At 51.4% G+C, this 21860-nt stretch overlaps 3 protein-coding genes across 3 annotated transcripts; 1 reads left to right on the forward strand and 2 right to left on the reverse strand.

Moving 5' to 3' along the window:
• Positions 1 to 49: 49 nt before the first annotated feature.
• Positions 50 to 5668, forward strand: adam17b (ADAM metallopeptidase domain 17b). Its single transcript, XM_029141861.3, has 17 exons — positions 50 to 210; positions 506 to 638; positions 711 to 844; positions 996 to 1084; positions 1166 to 1340; positions 1411 to 1541; positions 2804 to 2890; positions 2959 to 3214; positions 3290 to 3381; positions 3454 to 3606; positions 3697 to 3896; positions 3961 to 4064; positions 4136 to 4270; positions 4355 to 4485; positions 4583 to 4750; positions 4825 to 4881; positions 4964 to 5668. Exons 1-17 carry the CDS (start codon positions 144 to 146, stop codon positions 5309 to 5311), a joined length of 2460 nt encoding a protein of 819 aa, XP_028997694.1. The 5' UTR covers positions 50 to 143; the 3' UTR covers positions 5312 to 5668.
• A 236-nt stretch (positions 5669 to 5904) lies between these two features.
• On the reverse strand, positions 5905 to 10292 carry cpsf3 (cleavage and polyadenylation specific factor 3). The gene is made up of 18 exons (XM_029141863.3): positions 10091 to 10292; positions 9617 to 9680; positions 9453 to 9550; positions 9204 to 9332; positions 8947 to 9124; positions 8733 to 8822; positions 8508 to 8658; positions 8171 to 8346; positions 7937 to 8095; positions 7709 to 7855; positions 7363 to 7515; positions 7181 to 7289; positions 6942 to 7040; positions 6772 to 6866; positions 6611 to 6698; positions 6467 to 6533; positions 6262 to 6358; positions 5905 to 6186 (listed from the first exon to the last, which is right to left on the reverse strand). Exons 1-18 carry the CDS (start codon positions 10159 to 10161, stop codon positions 6097 to 6099), a joined length of 2061 nt encoding a protein of 686 aa, XP_028997696.1. The 5' UTR covers positions 10162 to 10292; the 3' UTR covers positions 5905 to 6096.
• Positions 10293 to 10461: 169 nt separating this feature from the next.
• Positions 10462 to 20135, reverse strand: asap2b (ArfGAP with SH3 domain, ankyrin repeat and PH domain 2b). Its single transcript, XM_029141853.2, has 28 exons — positions 19611 to 20135; positions 17972 to 18044; positions 16892 to 17037; positions 16734 to 16808; positions 16382 to 16431; positions 16165 to 16294; positions 15998 to 16083; positions 15849 to 15924; positions 15688 to 15774; positions 15512 to 15615; positions 15371 to 15440; positions 15198 to 15285; positions 15045 to 15093; positions 14808 to 14974; positions 14592 to 14725; positions 14421 to 14515; positions 14147 to 14336; positions 13964 to 14049; positions 13771 to 13886; positions 13635 to 13702; positions 13456 to 13563; positions 13144 to 13378; positions 12954 to 13058; positions 12464 to 12845; positions 12298 to 12356; positions 12168 to 12232; positions 11853 to 11972; positions 10462 to 11611 (listed from the first exon to the last, which is right to left on the reverse strand). The coding sequence occupies exons 1-28, from the start codon at positions 19734 to 19736 to the stop codon at positions 11537 to 11539; spliced, it is 3165 nt and encodes a 1054-aa protein (XP_028997686.1). The 5' UTR covers positions 19737 to 20135; the 3' UTR covers positions 10462 to 11536.
• Positions 20136 to 21860: the final 1725 nt, after the last annotated feature.

The raw sequence follows: 21860 nt of genomic DNA on the forward strand, positions 1-21860 counted from the left end.
CTAGCTGTTAAGCTTTTCTTGTGCTTTTATTGTGGAAGTAGCCACTTCCGTCTCGCAGCTCTCAGGAACTTGACCAGGCTGAGGTTCGTCTTCCTGGTTTCTGCGGAGTTCGCACCACGGAGCCGCCGAACCTTCAGCCAAACATGAGGCAGCAGCTCGGCCTCCTCCTCCTGACGCTGTCCGCGGTTCTGTTTGCGGAGCCGGACTTCAGTAAGTGCCTCAGTCGGGTTCGGAAACTAGAAGCCTGGTTCTGAACTAAGAGTCAGCGTGTCAGCGTTGGTTTTGTCTTTTTGTTATTCGTCAGCAGCTCATGTCTCAACTCAAAGTTCGAAGAAAACACGGTTCAGCCACATTGTCACATTAATGTTGAGTTTGTTAAACTTTATTGTTTGTTTCATTGAGAACACGCACACGACACAGAAGTTTCAGAACCACCGGTCCTTCCTGATCCGAGCCCTGGCGGAACCAGGCGTCTACTGCTGCTGAGGTTCTGTTTCCTCCTCAGCTTCTCTCAGGTCCATGCTGCACGACTTCGACGTGCTGCCTCTCTCCAGCTTGCAGACCCACTCCGTCCGGCGCCGAGACGTCCAGAGCCAAACTCATGTGGAGAAGATGCTCAGCTTCAGCGCCCTGCAGAGGTCGGCCCACGCGTCCAACAGGTTCTAGTCACCCTAGACCCCAACGGCTCAGGAACCGTGGTTTGTCTGCAGGCAGTTCAGGCTGTACCTCCGGACCAACGAGGAGCTGTTCACAGAGGATTTCAGAGCCGTGATCGTGGACGAGGACGGCAGCGAGCGGACCCACCCCGTGGACAGACACAGCTACTTCACCGGACACGTCATCGGTAAAAGCAGGTTCTGAACCAGCTGTGGGCATGGGAGCAGGGCGGTGGAACTGAAGACGGGCTCGGACCCTGGCCAGGTCCGAGCCTTTGGGCCCGGTTCCATGCAGCAGAAAGCGAGTTTGGAGCTTCACTCTGAGGTTCTGTTTTCCAGGGGAGGAACACTCTCGGGTTCAGGCTCACATAGACGAGCACGAGTTCTCGGCCCACATCCTGACGGAGGAGGGCGAGTACAACGTTGAGGTGAAGTAGAACCGTCAGATAGGCTGCGGCCGCTTGGGGGCGTGGCCTCACGCCCGTCGCCCTCTCTCTTCCTGTTTGTAGCCGTTGTGGAGGTTCACGCCTGCGCCGCATGACGGCCGCCTGCTGGTTTACCGCTCAGAGGACATCCGGAACCTCAGCCGGCTGCGGCAGCCTTCGGTGTGCGGCTACGTGACCTCTGACCCCGGCCACCTGCTTCCTGGCGGCGTGCGATCGACTGAGGACGAGGACGGCGGCGGTGAGTGGACGCGGACGTCTGTCACGTCGCCGCCCACGTTGTGTCTGATTCCATGTTTTTACCTGCGCAGCGTCTGCGTCCAGGACCAAGCGGCAGGTTCCTGACCACAGGAAGAACACCTGCCCCCTGCTGCTGGTGGCCGACTATCGCTTCTTCAAGCACATGGGTCGCGGCGAGGAGAGCACCACCCTCAACTACCTGGTGAGAAGCCTGCGGCACAGGCGCAGCTTAACCACAGCTTAGCCGCAGTTTAGCTGCAGTTTAGCCGCAGCTTAGCCGCAGCTTAGCCGCAGTTTAACTGCAGCTTAACCGCAGCTTAGCCGCAGTTTAACCGCAGTTTAACCGCAGCTTAACCGCAGTTTAGCCGCAGCTTAACCGCATCTTAGCCGCAGTTTAACCGCAGCTTAGCCGCAGTTTAACCACAGTTTAACTGCAGCTTAACCACAGTTTAGCCGCAGCTTAGCCGCAGTTTAACCACAGTTTACCCGCAGCTTAGCCGCAGCTTAGCCGCAACTTAGCCGCAGTTTAACCACAGTTTAACTGCAGCTTAACCGCATCTTAGCCGCAGTTTAACCACAGTTTAACCGCAGCTTAACCGCAGCTTAGCCGCAGCTTAACCACAGCTTAGCCGCAGTTTAACCGCAGCTTAACCACAGTTTAGCCGCAGCTTAGCCGCAGCTTAGCCGCAACTTAGCCGCAGTTTAACCACAGTTTAACTGCAGCTTAACCGCAGTTTAGCCGCAGCTTAACCGCATCTTAGCCGCAGTTTAACCGCAGCTTAGCCGCAGTTTAACCACAGTTTAACTGCAGCTTAGCCGCAGTTTAACCGCAGCTTAACCGCAGTTTAGCCGCAGCTTAGCCGCAGTTTAACCACAGTTTAGCCGCAGCTTAGCTGCAGCTTAACCACAACTTAGCCGCAGCTTAACCACAGTTTAGCCGCAGCTTAGCCGCAGTTTAACCACAGTTTAACTGCAGCTTAACCGCAGTTTAGCTGCATCTTAGCCGCAGGTTAGCTGCAGCTTAGCCGCAGCTTAACCGCAGTTTAACCGCAGCTTAGCCGCAGTTTAACCACAGTTTAACTGCAGCTTAACCGCAGTTTAGCCGCATCTTAGCCGCATCTTAGCCGCAGCTTAGCCGCAGTTTAGCCGCAGTTTAGCCGCAGCTTAGCCGCAGCTTAGCCGCAGTTTAACCGCAGCTTAGCCACAGTTTAACCACAGTTTAACTGCAGCTTAACCGCAGTTTAGCCGCAGTTTAACCGCAGCTTAGCCGCAGTTTAACCACAGTTTAACCGCAGCTTAACCGCAGTTTAGCCGCAGTTTAGCCGCAGCTTAGCCGCAGCTTAACCGCATCTTAGCCGCAGTTTAACCGCAGCTTAGCCGCAGTTTAACCACAGTTTAAATGCAGCTTAACCGCAGTTTAGCCGCATCTTAGCCGCAGGTTAACCACAGCCACTGTGATTTCAGATCGAGCTGATCGATCGAGTAGACGACATCTACAGAAACACGTCCTGGGGCGACGGCTTCATAGGTTACGGAGTCCAGATCCAGCAGGTGAGGAGGGACCCAGACCCCAGGACGCTGACCCGGTCCCACTGCTCACTGTGCTGTGTGTCCGTCAGATCATCATAGAGAAGATTCCAACTCCCGTAGCTCCGGGGAAAAGTCACTTCAACATGAGAGGAAGTCCGGTGGAGGGCAGGAAGGTGTGGGACGTCAAGAAGCTGCTGGAGCAGTTCAGCGTGGACATCGCAGAGAAGGCGTCCAACGTGTGCCTGGCTCACCTCTTCACCTACCAGGACTTCGACGAAGGCACACTGGGCCTGGCCTACGTGGCGCCGTCCAAACTGGACATCCCCGGAGGCCTCTGCTCCAAAGGTGCCGTTCTGCTCCCACGGCCGCAGGCCACGGCGCCACGGCCGCTCCAGTAACCGGCCTGTTTGTGTCCTTCAGCCTGTCCGTCATCTGCCAGCGAGCAGAGAAGCATCTACCTGAACACGGGACTGACCAGCACCAAGAACTACGGGAAGACCATCCTCACCAAGGTGGGACATGACCGAGACTGTAGCATGAACAACAAAGTGACTCGCATGAGACTCTGCTCGGTTCCTCTACAGGAAGCGGACCTGGTGACCACTCACGAGCTGGGCCATAACTTTGGAGCAGAGCACGACCCAGACGACCTGCCCGACTGCGCCCCGCGAGAGGACCAGGGGGGCAAATACGTCATGTACCCCATCGCTGTCAGCGGAGACCACGTCAACAACAAGGTTCTGGTTCCGTGAGCGTGGGCCTGCCCGTTATGTTCATGGCTTTGTAGAACAGAACCAGGGCTGAGCTCGAGTTTCTGTCGTGTCCAGCTCTTCTCCAACTGCAGCAAACGTTCCATCCTGAAGCGCCTGAAGACGAAGGCCCCGTCCTGCTTCAAGGAGCGCAACACCAACGTGTGTGGGAACTCTCGGGTGGAGCAGGGCGAGGAGTGCGACCCCGGGCTGCTGCACATCAACACGGACCGCTGCTGCACCGCCAGCTGCAAACTAAAGCCTGGAGCCCGGTGCAGGTGAGTGGGTTGGATCCGCCCGGTTCCGTCCTCCTCTCGGCTCAGCTTCTCTCTCTGGGTCCAGCGACAGGAACAGCGCCTGCTGCAGAAACTGCCGCTTCGAGGCTGAAGGCCAAGTCTGCCAGGAGCCCATCGACGCTACCTGTAAGGGCCGCTCCTACTGCACAGGTGGGCCTGCAGGTCAAAGGTCGCGCTCGGTTCCGTGCGCTGGCCAGTGTGTGACGTGTTTGTGTGGACAGGAAACAGCAGCGAGTGTCCTCCGCCAGAGGACGCGGCCAACAACACGGCGTGCCTGGACAACGGCCAGTGTCTGGGGGGAGAGTGTGTTCCTTTCTGCCGGGTGGTCCTGGACCTGCAGCCCTGCGCCTGCAACGGTACCGGCCCGTTTCCCCCTGCCGTTCCCTTGCCTCCGTGTCTTCAAAGCCGCGTCACCCTCTGTCTGTGTCTGTTGTGTGCAGAAAGCAACTCGTCCTGCAGCGTCTGTTGCAGGGACAGCAGCGGCGCCTGCGTTCCGTACCGGGACCCGACGGGAAAGTCCGTGTTCCTGCGTAAAGGCAAACCCTGCACCGTGGGCTTCTGCGACGGAGCGGTGGGTGGCCGTCAGCGCCGTCAGCGCCGTCAGCACCGTCAGCACCGTCAGCTGCTGCAGCTGCTGCAGCTGCTGACGGCGCACGTTGTTTGAGCAGGGGAGGTGCATGAAGCAGGTGCAGGACGTGGTGGAGCGACTCTGGGACTTCATCGAGAAGCTGGACATCGACTCGTTGGGGCGCTTCCTGGCTGATAACGTGGTGGCGTCCGTGGTGGCGTTCTCCCTGCTGCTCTGGGTTCCGCTCAGCATCCTAGTCCACTGTGTGGTCAGTCCTGCAGACGCCATCGCCAACGTTAGATGTTTAAACAACAACTAAAGCCACTTTCTCCTCCGACTCAGGACAAGAAGATGGACAGACAGTACGAGCAGACGACCAAGTCCCTGTTCTTCCCCAGCGTGAGTGTCTGCGCCGTCGCTCACACTCACACCTGTTGTGGTAGTTAAATCCTTCGGGACCGTGTTTGTTTTGTTTACCCAGAATGCCGAGTTCCTCAGCAGCCTGGATTCCGCATCACTTCGGATCTACAAATCCCCCAGCTTCCCCCCTTGCTCCGCTGCCCACATGCGCTTTCAACAGACGAGCAGCCCTCCGGGGTCAGAGCCCGGCTGCCACGGCCCCCCTCCCCTGGACAGCCCCCGCATGGCCACCATCCAGGAGGACCCCGGCCCGGACTGCTACCTGGACCAGGAGGCTCTGCAGGAGGCGTTTGGGCGCCCAGGCCGATCCACACAACGCTCTTTCGAAGACCTGACAGACAAAAGTGTGATGAGCCTCGGGGAGAGGGCGCTGCTCTTCAACATCAGCACCAGGGAGACGCAGTTCTGAGGTGCTGGACCCATCAGCTGTGTGTGGGATTATTGGGTCGTTGGCTTCGCTGGCATCCGTGTCTGGACAGTGCGTGAAGGGAGCTGGAGATGCGACCGACGGGGTTAGTGCCTTGCTCCACCAGACGCAAACACATTTATGCAGTAGACTCGGGCCGTGGTTCTACTGGTGGCTGCACATTTGAATCGTTTACACTCGTTTCTTGGAGACTCAAACAAGTTAGTTTTAGCTGACTGGGTATTTTGTATGTTTCCTTCCAGATTACTTTGAAGGTTTGCATGTGTTTTTGCTGTTGATATTATGTTTGAGATGTGAACCAAAGCGTTTTAAAGCCATAAAACTGTTTGGTACAAGCTTCTTTGGATACTGTGTTCATTTAAAGCTTTATTGTTATTAGACTCTGCTATTCAAATGCACTCATTTTAAATGTTTGTTTAGTCCACAACAGGTGAACCTGTTTAGTAGGAAAACAATGTTTCACCACCTGCTGCTCAGAATGAAGAGCTGAGGTTTTAATAAACCAAAATATTGAAATCCATCAATAATCATTTCTGTCTGTATTTACAACTGGACAGAAGAGACTCAACAAAACATTCACTGGTCAAATGTTTTATTGAGAATTACTAGGAAATTATTTGGATACAAAACAGATATCTGATTCCGTTGGAACCATGTTCACTTTTTGCAACCAGCATATAAATGTTCACATCTGCTCCTGTATCAACACGTTCATATACTGGTTCAACCGCATCAATGAAGCAAACACCAGACGGGTGGTGGTGACGTCAGAAGATGGGGCTGAGGGTGTCGTACAGCCGATGGATGGCGACTTCCACCATATCCCTCAGGGACTCGTCCTCTGTACAGGTGACGGACTGGAGGGCAGGTCAAAGGTCAGTGGACAGGTATCAAACTCCGGGTGGCATTACCTGAACCCTTGAGCTACTCACTCTGGCTCCTGGGTTGATGAACGCCGTGACTCCGTCCACCGTCACACTTAGGTTTTTATTGTCTTTGTAGTTCACACAGTCGTCCCCGAACATGTCGCTGCAACAGGAAACACCGATTATTCAAACATGCACATGAACTAGACTAGCTCTACCAAACTTAATGCAATTCTCCATGTGTGCTGGTGTATTCAAATGCAGCACTCACTGCAGCATGAGCGCCAGCCTCTCCACGAACATGTCCTCGTCAAAGGTTTCCCTCTTGCCTTCCAGAACTAAAACAAACAGGACTCATTAAATGCATGTTTACGCCGTAAGTCAAAGTGCACAGGGCGGTGCCGCGTCCACTGACACTTTTGGGCGTTAGGGTTGGACTGGACCTCCAGAACCACCGTGGTGATGGCATCAGCATACATGTCATTGAGAGGGTTGGCGATCCACTGGAACGAGAACATGGGCAGTTCAGAGACAGAATGAGACAGTGACAGACAGGGGGACTGAACCGGCTCTGACCTCCAGCAGAACCATCCCGGCTTCGTGCACCACAGTGATGTTCTTAAAGACCTTGATGGTGATTTTCTCTGCTCCATCCACCTGCTCCACATCTCCTAAAAGCAAACAGCACGTTAACCTGGATTTACCTACATATGTGGTCCTGGTCCTTTGTTATGGTTGTGACCCACCAGCGAGGTTCCGCAGCTGGCTAACCAGCAGGGAGATGGGCCCGGTGAACGGGACGGCCTGAGTCTGCGTCACTGTGCTCATGGACAGATCCGTGTAGTCTAAACACAGGAGAGAAACGATCACATGACCTGCTGCACATAGAGGCGTTTAATGATCCCTGTTCAGTGTCACAGATCATGCTGATGATGATGATGATGCCAGGACTGACACGTCACAACCGAATGACTGAGGTACTGACTGGAGAGGTCGGAGGGAGTCAGGATGTGGTAGTTGAAGTTTCGTTTGACCAGGATCCCAGAGACCCTTTGACCCTGGGCACATTTCCTGTCAGCCAGCAAGCCCATGACCTGCAGCAGAGCATGCTGGGAGTTAATGACCTCAGAAACACAACTGGTAGGTTTTCTGCAGCTTCAGTCCAACCTTTGCCAGTTTCTCTCCTCTGAAGTTGAGCGTGACGGCCTCTGTGTTTCGAGGGTTGTGGACCTCAATGTGAACATCATCGTTATCTTCGTACTCTCGGATCAGAGCTGCCTTCAGACGGGCCATCTCATTCTGCTCCCCGTGGACCAGGATCTGTATGCGCAAATTACCAAGCTTTAACATGTTAGTCTGACACGGCACTGATTGCAGCTATACTTTAGCCACTATATGTTTTATTTGTAAGCACAACAGGGAAACTACTAACGCAAAGAGTTTAAGGGTGAAATAATAACTACTACTAAAAGTGACACCTGAGTTCGTGTGAGTGTCGGCCATGTTTTTTTACCACGTGTGGAGGTTTGAGGGCTCGGATGAACTCGCTGGTCTGCTGATAGTCTGTGTGAGCAGAAAATGAGATGTAGTCCACTGACATCTTCAGAGGAAGCTTCTGACCCGACATGGTGGTGATCTCATCGGGCTCCGTCATGATGTGCTGAAACAAACATGTTTACATTATTTACCACACGGGTCACAGTGTTGTTCTTCCTCGCTGGGTCTCCTTCCTGTCTCTCACCTTGGCCAGCGTTCCCTCCACACAGTATCCAGCGATGATGACGCCATTTCTCTTGTCGGTGCACCAGCTCTCAAACAGTTCTCTGGACAAGCCGCTCTGCATCATACCAGGAGACGCCATCACCACGCTAGGGCCGATGTCGTCAAAGTGATCCATGCTCTGAAACATACACAGACACATCAGATGTGTACAGGATAAACCAACAGAGAAAGCTGTGATTTGCCACAGTCCCACCTTCAGGTTGCTGATGTGCTTGAAGACAAAGGGGTTGTTGATGTTTATGGCTTTTCGGATTTTGTCGTTCATGGCGTTGATGTAGGTTTGGTAGACGGCCATGCACTTCCTGGCCAGTGATGAGGCGTAGTAGATGGGAATGTCATGGAGCTCTGGGTGGTTTTGCCAGTACTCATCTGGTGTAAACACACAGAGTGAGCATATTTGGTAAATACAAGTCAAGATGGGTAGACGTTCTGATGCAGTTATGAGCTTCACTCATTCAGACATTTCACGTTGGCCTTGACCAAACAGAGTGAACAGAGTAAGTTAGACCAGTAGTTTCAGATCATCTTACCGAGGATGAGCAGCAGCTCCTGGGCTCGTCCCAGAGCAAAGACGGGGATCAGACAGCGTCCCTCCCGGTTCACGATGTCGTGGACGGTGTTACAGAACCGAGCCTCGCGCTCCTCCCTCTTCTCGTGGATGTGAGTCCCGTATGTGGACTCCTTAGGGGCAGAAAGCACCTTCGTTACTGAGGAATCTAAATGACAAACGATCCAAGAGCGAATCTCTAACTCACGGTGATGAGGATGTCTGGTTTGACACTGGGAATCTCTGCTGCCATCAGATGTCTGTCCTCCTGTCGGGAGAAATCCCCCGTGTACAGCAGCTGCAAGCAAGCAAACACAAACACACAAACACACAAACACACACACACGTAAATCTGTGACTGACTGTGAACTTTAATAGCTTAAGCGGTGCTGGTTCCTCTGTGTGTGATGAGTGGCTGTTACCTTGACGCCAGCTATCTCGATCATGAACATGGCGGCTCCGAGCACATGTCCAGCGTGGTAACACCAGAACTTGATGCCGGCCACTTCCTTTACCTCATGAAAGTTGATAGTTTCGATTTTTTCCATGCTCTCTTCCAAGTCTGTCTCAGTGTACAACATGTCGTCTGCAGAAATGTTGCTACAAAATCACACGTCACTATCAGTACGTAAAAACATCACAGCACTACTACACGTCCTCCAACCTGACATTGTCTCACCTGACTTTGACATAGTCCGACAGCAGCCAGCGGTAGATGGCCTTGGTGGCGTGAGTCATGAATGTACGTCCTTTGAAACTGGTCTTCTGCAGGAACCAGGGAAGAGCACCACAGTGATCCAGGTGGAAGCTGAAGGAAAAAAAATATATTTTAGATTTATTTGGAACCGAAACAATCTCAAAGTCAAAAAGCCACAGCAGAAGCAATGTGTCAGTGTTCTGTGTTACTGTGACGCTGAGCTGAACCCACTGGCTGATGAGCAGTAGGTCGATCTCCGCTGGATCAATCAGGTCGATGTAAGGCAGGGCGTCCATGCCCTCCAGACCAGGGTGGATCCCACAGTCCAGCTACAACACAAACAGAGCCTACGATTAGCACTGAGCCAACCCAGCTTTAATCACACAACCACTTACCATGATTTTTCTGCCCTTGAACTCCAGAATGATGCAGGACCGGCCCACTTCCTGACCTGCTCCTCTGAACACACAGTTCACAGTCCGTGTCAGGTTTGACATTTTAGAGTAGAAAGTAAAACTGCTAACATTCACTTTCTCTTTATAAACCGCATGCAAACAATATGCGATTCAAACCATTTCACTAATCAACCGCAATCTAGGCTTGTCATTCATTATCACTTAACCCTCTAGATGTTTAGTCGAATCATAGTTTGAATCATGTTTTTCAATAATGTCAAGTCTAGCCCGAACTTTAATTCTAAAACTAAAAATTTAACTGAGTCACTGAAAGTACTAAAAAGTAGATGATGACTAAAGTTTTTATCTTTGTTGCTAGAAAAAGCATTTCAATTAAAGGTTTTTGCGGCTAGAGCCCGGCTAGCTCTCCGCTAGCAGCAGGCTAACACCGCGTAGAGTCACATTTCCACTCACAGCGGACGGATGAGCAGCTGGTCGCTTTCCTCCGCAGGGACGTTCACGTCACTTTTACGTTTAGCTGCCATGTTCACTCCAAAAAATCCAACGTATTCACAAATAACAGTAATAAACAAATAACAAATATTTCATTGTGATGCCTAGGCGGGTTGCTAGTTAGTTTTGCGTCACTTCCGGTTCGCGTGTTAATGTCTCCGTATATCACAGCAATTTAACGTATAACGTTCCATCCACCTTAAGCCATTATCAAAAAAACACTCCGACAACAAATCTTATTTAAAAGTGGATTAATGTTGAGTTAACAAAGTTGATCAAAAATGCATACAAATATGTAAGTTCAAAGTACAAATGTGACACAAGTCAGTAAACAGAGTTGAATCATTGGTTCATTTAATCAACAGAACTGTTAAAACTGCTGAAGTACATAAAGTTTTAAATGGAAGCAGAATCTCAAGCACAATCAGAACTGAAATATTATCCTTACTATTAAAAGTAATATAGTAAATGTATAAAAATAAATATGGAATGTTTGTTCTGTAAAGCCCCTCCAAATAGACTCCATCCACTTTACTATTTAGATATTTAAAGCCAGTAGATATCTATTATTATTTCAAATAATAACACATTTATTCATAGTATGTGGGGCCAAATACACAATAACAATATTTATTATTATTATACTAATAATGATGATAACAATCACATTATTATTATTATTGTTATTATTATTTTAATATTAATAATAATAATAATGTAAAAACATGTTTAAATAGTTCAGATCAAATTTCTCCAGAAAGAGTGTATCACAGTAATACGATGAATGATGGCTGCGGTTTATCAAGTGCATTAGATTTTCTGTTTTATGTCTAAAACGAATGAGAAAAAATGAAAACATAAAAAGATATGTATAAATTAAGAAATAAGTGCAGAAAAGAGGAAATTAAGAAACAAATGAAAGACAAAGCTCTGTGTTAGGAACAAAACAATTTAGTTAAACAAACAAACAAAACCATGTTCCTGGGCGTCACAGGAGCAACATAAGTTTAGGAGATGCATTAAATTAAAGCGGATGTTCATATTTCACCTCCAGTTAAAATAACTACCGGTAATAATACAACAAATAATATTTAGAACCAGAAAACATCGATTAGAGGGTTCTAGCGCTGTAACATCAGGATGGACACCAGCAGCAAACATCTGTGGAACTGCTTGACCCAGTCTGGATGGAAAGATGTGCTCAATTACAGAAATTCAGTCTGGCTAGTGTGGGATCTGGTAAAATTTTAAAAGCTAAGAGTTTAGACACGTTTGTATAAAAAAGCATCCCGCAGACTTCATCTCAGACATCAGATATCTGCATCCAGACCAACAGTGGAGTTGTTGGTCCTGCACGTTTTCCCTCAGACTGAGCTGGGTCAAGAAGCAGGAGGCAACGCTGACATCTCAGTCTGTGATGAAGTGAACAAAGGTGACAGGAAACACTCCCCGTCGGGTCGGCTCTCCTTCAATATGTCCGACCTGAAACACAGATAAACATAATAATAATACTACTACAACAACTTCTACTACTATTATTATTATAATTAACCCCATCCTGAGGGGAGCAGTGCAAAGTGTCTTACTCAAGGACTTGGTGCTCTGAACCTAAGACCTTCGGCACCCCAGGCTAACGCTTAACCAACTGAGCCACTAAGCCTTGTCAGAACTCTACGGTTCTACTCGGTCAGAGATCCACCTGCTGGAGAGCAGCGTCACTCACCCACCAGTCGATGTCCTCCTCACCCTCCACCACAATCACTTCCCCCTCCTTGAACGTCAGCTCGTCTGGGTTGTCAGCTGAACAGTCGTAGATGGCTTTGACCCGCTGAGGCTTCTGCTTCTGTACACATCAGACAGGAACAAAGCAGACATCAGAATCAGAACTTTACAGAACTAGGAACTTGTCTTGCTGTTGGCACATCGAGGCAGCTGTCTATGGGGCCATTGCAGTTACATTACAATAAAACACAAACAGTACAAGTGGACATGACACAGCCTGTGGTTTTTGGAGCGGCTGCTGATGATGTGGACTTACAGAGAAGGTGCATCTGGGTTTGGGTGCTGGTGGACCTGGAGTCTGTGGAGATCTGGACTGAGACCCTACAGGAGAACAAACGTCATTCAGGGCTTTACGACAGTGTGTGGGTCTTTGTGAGAGTGTGTACCGTGTTTGTCCACTGATCCAGTTCTGACGGGTGGTCTCAGTGGGGGATTTGTCACGGAGCTGAAATCAGAAGAAAGAAGTACAGATGAGCGCTGACCGGTCCAGCAAAGAGCTGCTTAGGCCCGGTTCAGCACAGAACTGTCCACCACAGTTAGTATAGGCCTTACCCAGTGGGAGACGCAGGTGCTCCTACCGATCTTGGTCCTGGTGGGCCCAGTGATGCAGATGGTCCCGATGCCACTGGTGGGCCCGCTGGTCCTGGTGGGCCAGGTGATGCAGATGGTCCCGGTGCCACTGGTGGGCCTGGTGGTCTCTGCAGTCCCGGTTGTCCCAGTGGTTTGTTGCTGTGGCCGGGAATGGGTGGGGGGATGGGTGGAGCTTTGTGAGAGGGAGGTGGTGGTACGGGTGATAAAAGTGGCCCTGGTGGTACTGGGGGGGGTGCTGCTGTTGGCAGCGGGGGGAGGGGGGTATTCTTGGCGGACACAGCCTTGGGCTCAAACATGGTGGCCCTCTTGTTTACTGTAGGAGGAGGGGGACCCACTGGGAGCACTGGGAGAACAGGACAGATGTGAGTAGAACCCAGTTACTAATCAATACAAAACGCCCAAGTGAATAAAACTGCACTTAAAGGTCAAAAAAACATTTTAGATGACTCACCGTACATGGACGAGTTTCTCTCAGGGGTCTGAGGAACGGGCGGGTCCGAAGACGACCGCTGTCTTCCTACAGCCTCCATGGCTCCAGGTTTACCCGGTCCTGCTCCTGCATGAAGACAGAACCACACCACTCAGCTGGGTCTTTGGGGGTCCTGCCTGAATTCTGAGAATTAAGGATGGGTTCATCGGACCTCTGTTGGGACCTCTGGGGGGCAGCGGTGGTGTTGGTCCCGGTGGCGGTAAGTTGAGGTCTAACACGGTTCCGTAGGTCTCGTTGCTCATCATCATGCTGGGGACCTGAGGCCTTAGTTTCTCCCGCGCCAGGTTGGCAGCGTCTCTGGCCACGGCCGACAGGTTGGGCGGTACCGGCCCGCTTCCTGGCATGAAGCAGCTGACGGGACGCTCGTCGCGGCGCACAGGGATGGGCTGCAGGAGAACGGCACCAGCGTTACACAGCCACAACCCGCTACCCGCGGCGCGGCGCTGCTCCGGACAAACCTGACCTTGTCCTCCATGTCCTCGTCGCTCTCGTCCAGGTCCTCGTTCTGGAGACGCCACTCGTACTCGACGTGGACGTGGACGTTGAACTTCCCGGTTTGGACCTGAGTCAACTGAAACACAGGACACACATGAGAAGAACGGCTCCGCCGCCGGGTCCGGGTGGCGCCGAGGCGTCTCCTACCAGCTCTTCACACTGGATGTGGCGCAGACGCTTGGCGATGTCCAGCGGCGTCTCTCCCGCTTCGTTTGCTGTGGAGACGAAGGAGGAAGTGAGACTGAAAAGCACACGGAGGCGGGAGCGTCGTCCAGCCACTCACTGATGGACACCGAGGCTCGTCCTCGCAGCAGCAGCTTCAGACACTCGCTGTTGTCCGTCAGGCAGCAGTAGTGCAGCGCCGTGCTGCCTTTGGCCGTCTGCTTGTCCAGGGTGGCGCTGGCGGACACACACACGGGTCAGCACCTTTACCCGCTCATGTCAGTCAGTGAAGCCTCTGCTCAGGGCGGAGCTACCTGTTCTGGGCCAGGAAGTCGACAATGTGGAGGGAGTTTCTGTCGACCATGCGGACCGCCAGGTGCAGCACAGTCTCTCCGGGTTCCTGGTGGCAACACGGCAGAACCGTTACAGTGGCTTTCTGACCCGCTGCGGCTCCGTCAGAACTCGGCTCATACAGACACAACCTGAGCGGGTCATACGTGCTCTTTGGGCTGCGCCACGGCCTCCATCAGATCCGCCCCCTCAGCGTAGACCTGGATCAGAGCCAGGATGTCCCTGTTCCGCACGGCCTCGTACAAAGCCTGCATCCTGGACGCGGCGTCGGTGCAGCGGCGCCGAGCGAAGCGCTTCTCCGTGTACTTGGCCGTGATGTAGTCCTTCCTGGTCTGCCTGGACAGAGGACAGAGGACAGAGGCGAGGGCGTCAGCGGCCAGGTCACAGTGAGCGGGTGCTCACGTCGCTCCGTTCTCTCACATGTCGCTGCTCGGATCCGGTTTGGACGCGTCCTGCTCAGACAGGTCCGCCTCCATGATGTCGTTGAAGCTGGCGTTTCCCACGTTCTTCACCAACTGAAACACAACAAATGGTGCCGGCCTGTTGTTCCTTGAACTATAGCACACGCCAGTGATGCCAACAGCTACTCACCAGGAGCTCCGAGGTTCCCAGCACATCCAGGTCCAGACTCTGGATCCTGGAGTAGTGGACCCCCATCTCCCTGTGAATCCCAGAGCACTCGATGCAGATCAGCACACCCAGGTTGGTGGACAGCCAGGTGGGACCTGGGGGACAGGAGACCCGAGTCACAGTGTGACACCAGTACCAGCCGGCACTGCGCAAACCCAGATATGACTCGGGTCTCACCGGTGGCGCCGCAGTCGCAGCACACGTCGTTGCCTCGCATCCGCTTCACTTCTCCTACGATGGCCTTCGTCAGCTCCTGCACGATGTTGTTCTCTCCTTCGTCCTGTTCCCCTTTGAAGGCTGCGCTCAGAGCTTCCTCCTTACTGTTCTGCAGCACTGAGATCCAGCTGCACACACAAACGGGTCAGGTACCACAACAAGGCTCTGAGGTCACGGGTCGGAGGGTCCAATACTTACACCTGACATTCGGCTTCGTCCTCGGCCTGGAAGTGATACGTTCGATCATCTGAGGGGAGAAACGGACGTTAGGACAAAACACAACAAGCTGACGAGACGAGAGGAGAGGAGAGGAGACCAGACGAGACGAGACGAGACGAGACGGCAGCTCACGCGAGAACAGGTCGAAGCTCTTCTTCTCGTCCGGACTCCTCTTCACCTGGCAGGTGAGCAGGTTGAGTTTGGCTGGAGGTGTGTTGGGCTGCGTGGCAGCGAGCAGGAAGGTGGGTGAGACCGATGGAACCACGGAGGAATCGGGGATGTGCGAGCAGAACCCGGGCTCTTACCGTGCCGTGACTGATGGTGAGAAAGCCGTTCTTCACTGAGCACTTCCTCTTCTGCCAAACCTTCCTCAGACTGAGAAGGAGACGCATCGGGTCAGTCAGGACTCCACACTGGGCTCGTCCTTCTACTGCAAGGTCACTCACCCCTCGCTTTTCTTGTAGAGGAACCCGGAGCGCTCGGTTCCGTGGGCCTTGTTGCCCTGCAGCTGATGGAGGCTGTAGCCTGCGTTCTGCTTAGCCTGCGGGTCCTGTGAAGACGAGTGGCCAACATTAGCGTGGTCACATTTGGAGCGGAATACAACGGATCGGCGCTTCCCCACCTCCTTCTGCTCAGACTGCAGCGAAGCCTTCAGGACGTCGCGGAGCTGACTCAGCTGTTTCCTCTCTCCGTCATGACTCTGCTTGATCTGATGGACACGTTCCACCTGAATTATTTCTGTCCACATGTCTACGGTAACAGTGTTAATGAGGGCGTCCTCACCCCCGTCAGGTCTGTGGACAGCTTCTCTATGAAGGGTTTCAGATTCTCCACCGCCTTCAGTCCGTCCTGGAAAAAACTGAACAAGTGGTAGAGGTGAGAAGACGAACGCTGAGCCGCGGCCCAGATCAGCCAGCACTGCAGGGACGTACTTGCACTGAGCGTGGAAATACTTGATGAGGTTCTGGAGGAAGTCGGTGCCTTTCTTCACCTTGATTTCGTTCACTTTGAGCAGATACTGCAGAGAGAAACCAGAGGGAAACTCTACTGACTGGCTTCAGATCCCAGAGTGGCGCTTTGAACCCAGCGACTACGTCACCTCGCACATCTGCAGCTGGAACATCCGCCGCTCCTTCTCCATCTCCTCCGCTATTTCTCCTCCACTGAACTCCGTTCGAATCATCCCGTGCTGCTTGGCGTGTTCCCGCTTCTCCTTCTCAATCTTCGCTCTGCAGAGAATGAAGATGCAAACACAAACTCTGATTTAACGAGCTTCATGAAAAGGCTACGACTAGTAATGAGCTCGAGCTTCTCACAGCTTGGTCTCATAATCCTTCCAGGCTTTGTCAAACGGCTTCTTCAGATCCTGAAGGAGAAGAGAGTCGCGTGATTAGAGGACCTGCTGGTAACAACACACGGACTCTGACCTGTGACTCACTCCGCAAATATTTCCAGGTACGAGGCAGTTCAAGCTGCTACAATAAGTTGAGCACTGAGTCCAGTGGGTTCTAAGGTTCTGGACCTCTCATTCATTTCAATGGTGGCAGTTGAGTCCAGTTTTTATATGTTCAGTCAAACAAGCACAAATGGAGCCTAAACATTCAACTGAACTGGAAACCAGTAAACCAGCGCTGGACTGTGTCTGAGGCAGAAAGAGGAAACACGAACCCCCTTCACTCCTTTCAGGTCTCCCTTCAGCAAACTGTCCAGAGGGAACATGATGATGTTGTTCATGTTCTGCAACTGAAAACAGGAAGAAGCCACGGTCAGCGCTCGGTTCACGCGCGTCGGGGAAACGCTTCCTGACAGAACCTCGTCACGCTCACCAGGTTCTTGAACAGGCCCGTCAGCTCTTTGGTGAAGCCAGCGAAGTAACGGAAGGCGGCGCCGACCTCGGCGTCATCTCTGGACACGCAGTTCTCCCCAAACTTATCCATGGACTGGAAGTACTGGTCCTCGTTGTCCACGTGAGCTGCAGCAGACACTTAGTTACATCAGCTCACAGCTGAAGATAAATATTTATTACACGTAGAACCTGAAGACGAGCGGAAACAGTAATAACGAGGAGCATTTAAACGGTTCAGATATGAGGTTCTGAGCAGTAAAGCCGTGACCCAAACGAGAAGGACGCCTCCAAAGCGTAGTAAAAGTTTAGTTTAGTTTGAGACGTGCAAAGCCACAAAAGCCGAGTCGGACTGAGCTTCTGCTTCCTGAGCCGCTCAGGGTCCGCTTCACTTTCACAACAGGAAGGTTTCTCTGCTCTTGGTTCCTTCTCACACCACATCTGGCTGCAGGTACAGTCAGTCTCACGCACCGCTGGAAATAAACCTTTGCTTCCATTACCGTCTGACCATGAGCTGATCGGCAGCTTCCGGATAACAGAAACACAGTGACCTCTATTTATACTCTACACGTTTTAAACTTTAAAGCTGCAGCACTTCGAGTTTTTTTAACATCCAGCATCTGAACAACATGAATGTGTTTAATCTTCCTTCGGTGTTTTCATTCGGCCTCTCCCTCAGCATGCTGGGACACGAGACAGGTATGGCAGGAATGCCTGGAGGTGAGCCTCCACAGGCCTGAACACTAACCCACCAGCCTCCCTGACACTGAACGCACCACCAGCTGATGCCTTCAGGGACCTGAGGTGTCTCTGTCTGCTGGCTTTCCTGGAGTGGAGCCAGTCTCTGCTCCTAAACACAGCATCAAGCTGCAGCTACAGGACATTTAGCCACATTTGGATTAATGCTCATGGGTTCTGGTCCACGTTCTGATGTTGTCTCAGCTCTTACCACAGAGATATGAATGTTTGGTTCTGACGATTAGTGTGAGAGCAGCCAGGAAGAGGTTTGTGTGGTGAGAAGCATTAGTAATTTTACACACGGAGGTGAAGCCGTGTCACTCACCCAGACCGGACGCGTTGATGGCTTTCACAGACTTCTTGATTTTATGAAGAACTGATCGGTCCAAGTCCAGAACCTGAGGGGGACAAAGACAGGAAGTTGGTTTTTCTGGATGATTCCCTGTTTGACTAAAACCTGAACAACTCCTTCAGATCCCTCCTGGACTAACAAACCTTCTTATGACCAATAGGACCTTTATCAAAGTTCTGAAGGTCCACCCACATACATGGAGCTTAGGATGGGGTGCCGTCAGCCTGGTTGGACCCTGCGCTGCGTTCGAGGACCAGCTGGTTTTATGGTAACACGTGAGCAGAGACTCGCTGCTACGGGCAGTGTTTTCCAGAGCATCGTTGATCTGGCTCGTGTCATGTTGGATCATTGGAGCAGTTTTTGTTGCTGACAAACCTTAACCAGACTTTAAACCCAAACCACCGGTTCCCCCAGAACTCAGGCCTAACTTCCACAAACCTCATCAACGTCAGCAGAGACCCCCCAGGAACACGAGGAGCTTCAATCGAAAACATTCAACTGAAACAGTGACATTGTATGATTCTGCTCTTCCTGTCTCTCGTCCCAGCAGTGACTCAGCGGATAAACATGCGGCGAGTCCAGTTACTGTTTGACTGGGTGTCAGAGAATGAGTCGACAGAATGAGTCCAGGCAGAGTGACGTGATGCCACCACGTGTGCTAAACACCCCACAGCAGCTGGTCGCATCAGCAACAGAGCGGCCTCCATCTTTAAACGTGCTGGGGTAAACGAGAGGCTCCGTGTCAGGACTCGGGGAGAGACGGGTCCTGTCGGGACTCGATCAGGTGGGTGGCGCCCTCCAATGGTCTCCCAGAGGCAATGTCCCAGCATGCAACAGGAGGGGTGTCAGGAGGTGTCACCCAAGACTCAGACACGTTGACCCCATTGTTAATGCCGTGACGACTCAGAGCTGATGATTCATAATCAGAAGATGTACTTCGCCACGTTTTACTGCAGTTGATTTTACCTACTCGACCTTTTAATTGAATAATAACAAAACAACTACCCCACTGAACATGAAAGAACAAGATCTTATGTTTATAACAACAAACAAGCTTCTCAACATTGGGAGAGAAATAAAAAGTACAAGGATAGATTTATCGTCTGGGTTACCATGGATACGAGAAATCAAGCGAGTTGAACCAGCTCCACCTGTTTAAAACCACCAAAGTAGTGGACGAGACAGTGCACTTGTGCAAAATGCTCAGTCGTAGTAATAGCAGCATTATTACTAGTAGCAATAATAGTACTAATACTTGTACTAGTAGTACTGACTGCATGCTTGACCTCTGACCTTTTCCCGCCAGCTGCTGCTCTGAGCTGTTGACGCTTCATCATCGTTATGTTGCAAACTGAGCCGCCATGGGGAAGTCGGTGTGTGTGTGTGTGTGTGTGTGTGTGTGTGTGTGTGTGTGTGTGTGTGTGTGTGTGTGACAGAGCGAGAGACAGAGAGAAAGAGGAACAGACTCACTAACACACAGTCAGCTGTTAAATAACGTCTCGCTATTAATCAAATAAATCAGAAATAAACTAAACCCCAATAAACGACAACGTGTTTCTTCGGCACCTACGCTTTGAAGCTAGGGTTATGTGCCTGTGCGCGTGCACGCTACCTCCTCCAGAGCCGCCACGGCGCTGCGGCAGTGGCTCATCCGGGTGGTGAAGCTGGACGTGGTCGGAGCTTTGTAGTCCTCGTTCGTCTCCGAGATGAACTCCGTCACGCTGATTTGCTCCGGCATCGTGAGTTCGAACCGAACCGGCGCTAGAAACCAAATAGAACAGGTAGGACGGCCACACCTGGATGGGCTTCGACGGACTTCTACAGGTCCGGGCGATCACACGCACGCACGCACGCACGCACGCACCGAAGGTCCTCTCCTAGGTCGCGAGCGCGCTGCTTCACATCTCTGGAGAATTAAATGCGACTTTTGTTTCGCGTCGACGAACTTCTGTCCATGCTCAGTTCCGTGGGTTCCGCTGGGTTCCACCTTCCTCCGCCTTCCGCCACTACAACCACCTGAGGGGGGCGGGGCCACATAGACGAGGCGCGGCCGCAAGAGGTCTCACTCCGCCGCTGTTTGCAGGAACCACAGCAAAGACGAGCCGAAGGTGAAATGACTCAGATTAGAGATGGGATGGATCTGTCTGCAGCTGGTCGGAACCAATGTGTAATTCCAAAAACGAACCACAGCTGTCTGTTAAAAGAAACTTAAAAAGGATTCTAGCGATAAAAGTAGTAGTAAAACAGTTGTTGCTGACTACAACAGCAACTTTGGTTCATTAAACAGTATTTTATTACATTTTCATTCATTTTCTTCTTGATCTTACTGATGCAGCACCAAAGACCAAACAAGCTCCATGAGATCTGGTTCTGAGGCCTAGATCTCGCAGCATCCACGATGTTTGGCTGAATGTGGTGCTGAAGGTGTGGAGGTGGATCACTGGTCTGAGGAGACAGAGTCCCAGCAGGACAGTGTCCAAACACAGCTTCTCTGTTGCAGACAGGAGCTGTTGTTATTGTGCAGGACGGAGTGGTTGGGGACGTCCAGCAGTCTGGACTGTCTCCTCTTCTGTGGCTTCCTCTGTAACTCACAGATATGTAAACCCTTTTGCTCCACGGCGCCTCCCAGTAGCAGCGGACTCCAGTCTGTGAGGATGCTGCGGATACGCCTGGTAATCCTCCACATGCGCCACCGTCCGGCAGGTGTCAGACAGATGCGGGTTTTTGGTTACTGTGCTTTCACCAGTTTCAGCTCACACACATCTGATGTACAGAACCAGACACAAAACAGCTGCAGGAATGTTTCACTGACCTAACTCAAGTTCCTCATCAAACAGGTTCCCCATTAATAGATGAAGTTCTACCGTGTGTGTGTGTGTGTTTGTGTGTGTGTGTGTGTGTGACTGCCCAGTCATGGGATGGAAGGAACCTCTTACTGTATCTACCTGAGTTCCCTTTGTTCTGTTTCATGATCACCGTAGCCCATAATAAGCCCCCATAACTCAGGTGTCCACCAAAAGACAGAAATGATGAACAGTTGATTTAACTGAAGGATCGAGATTAAAACACTCTCATGTTTAAGACTTCAACCATTCTGGCCACTTTCCAGCGCTGTCACTGTAGGTCTGGAGAATGGGGTCCACGGTGTCCTCCCTGCTGGCGTTCTCCAGGCGACTTTTGGAGATGGTTGGCACCGCCTCTACGGCTGCGTCTGCTTCAGGAACCACTTACATGTCTTGAAGTCCTCATCTACCAAGTCACACAATGTGTCCAAAGATCCAAAAGCTTCGACAAACTATTCAACAACCATTTTGAGACAGCAGCTGCTCTCTCGCCTCAGTCTGAGCTCTGAGCTGAGTCTACGACCAAACCTACCAAAACCTGCTTCCGCTGCGGTGGAAACTATGCGTCAGGTATCTCTCAGCTGTTTGACCTCACGCTGCTCATCCTTCCTGTTTGGTTCCTGTTTGGTTCACTGCTACAAACCAACCAGACTATTGCTCAGGTAACTAGATAAAGCATTTCCATAGGAATAATTTATTTTGAAAGGATTTGGAGGAGCTGTGCGTGCTTAATATCTAAGCTGTAAAATAGTCTCATTAACTACTCACAATTATCTATTCAAAAGCAAAAATAGTGCCAATTAAAAATTTGATTGGTGCTTTTATTTTGAAAGGACTCAGAGGAGGGGTGTGCTTATCTACTAAACAATCAAAAAATGTAATGAACTAATCAGTAATATGCATAAAATTGCTACACTGAGCATCAGGAGTTTGACCTGTCAGTAAAAGCTGCAGCTGTGCCGTTGTCATGGAGACAAAAGGCGGGAAAATCAGCCTCATTCTGCTGTGTGAAAGCAGAG

Source organism: Betta splendens, chromosome 24, assembly GCF_900634795.4.
Source record: "Betta splendens chromosome 24, fBetSpl5.4, whole genome shotgun sequence".
Lineage (NCBI taxonomy): Eukaryota > Metazoa > Chordata > Actinopteri > Anabantiformes > Osphronemidae > Betta > Betta splendens.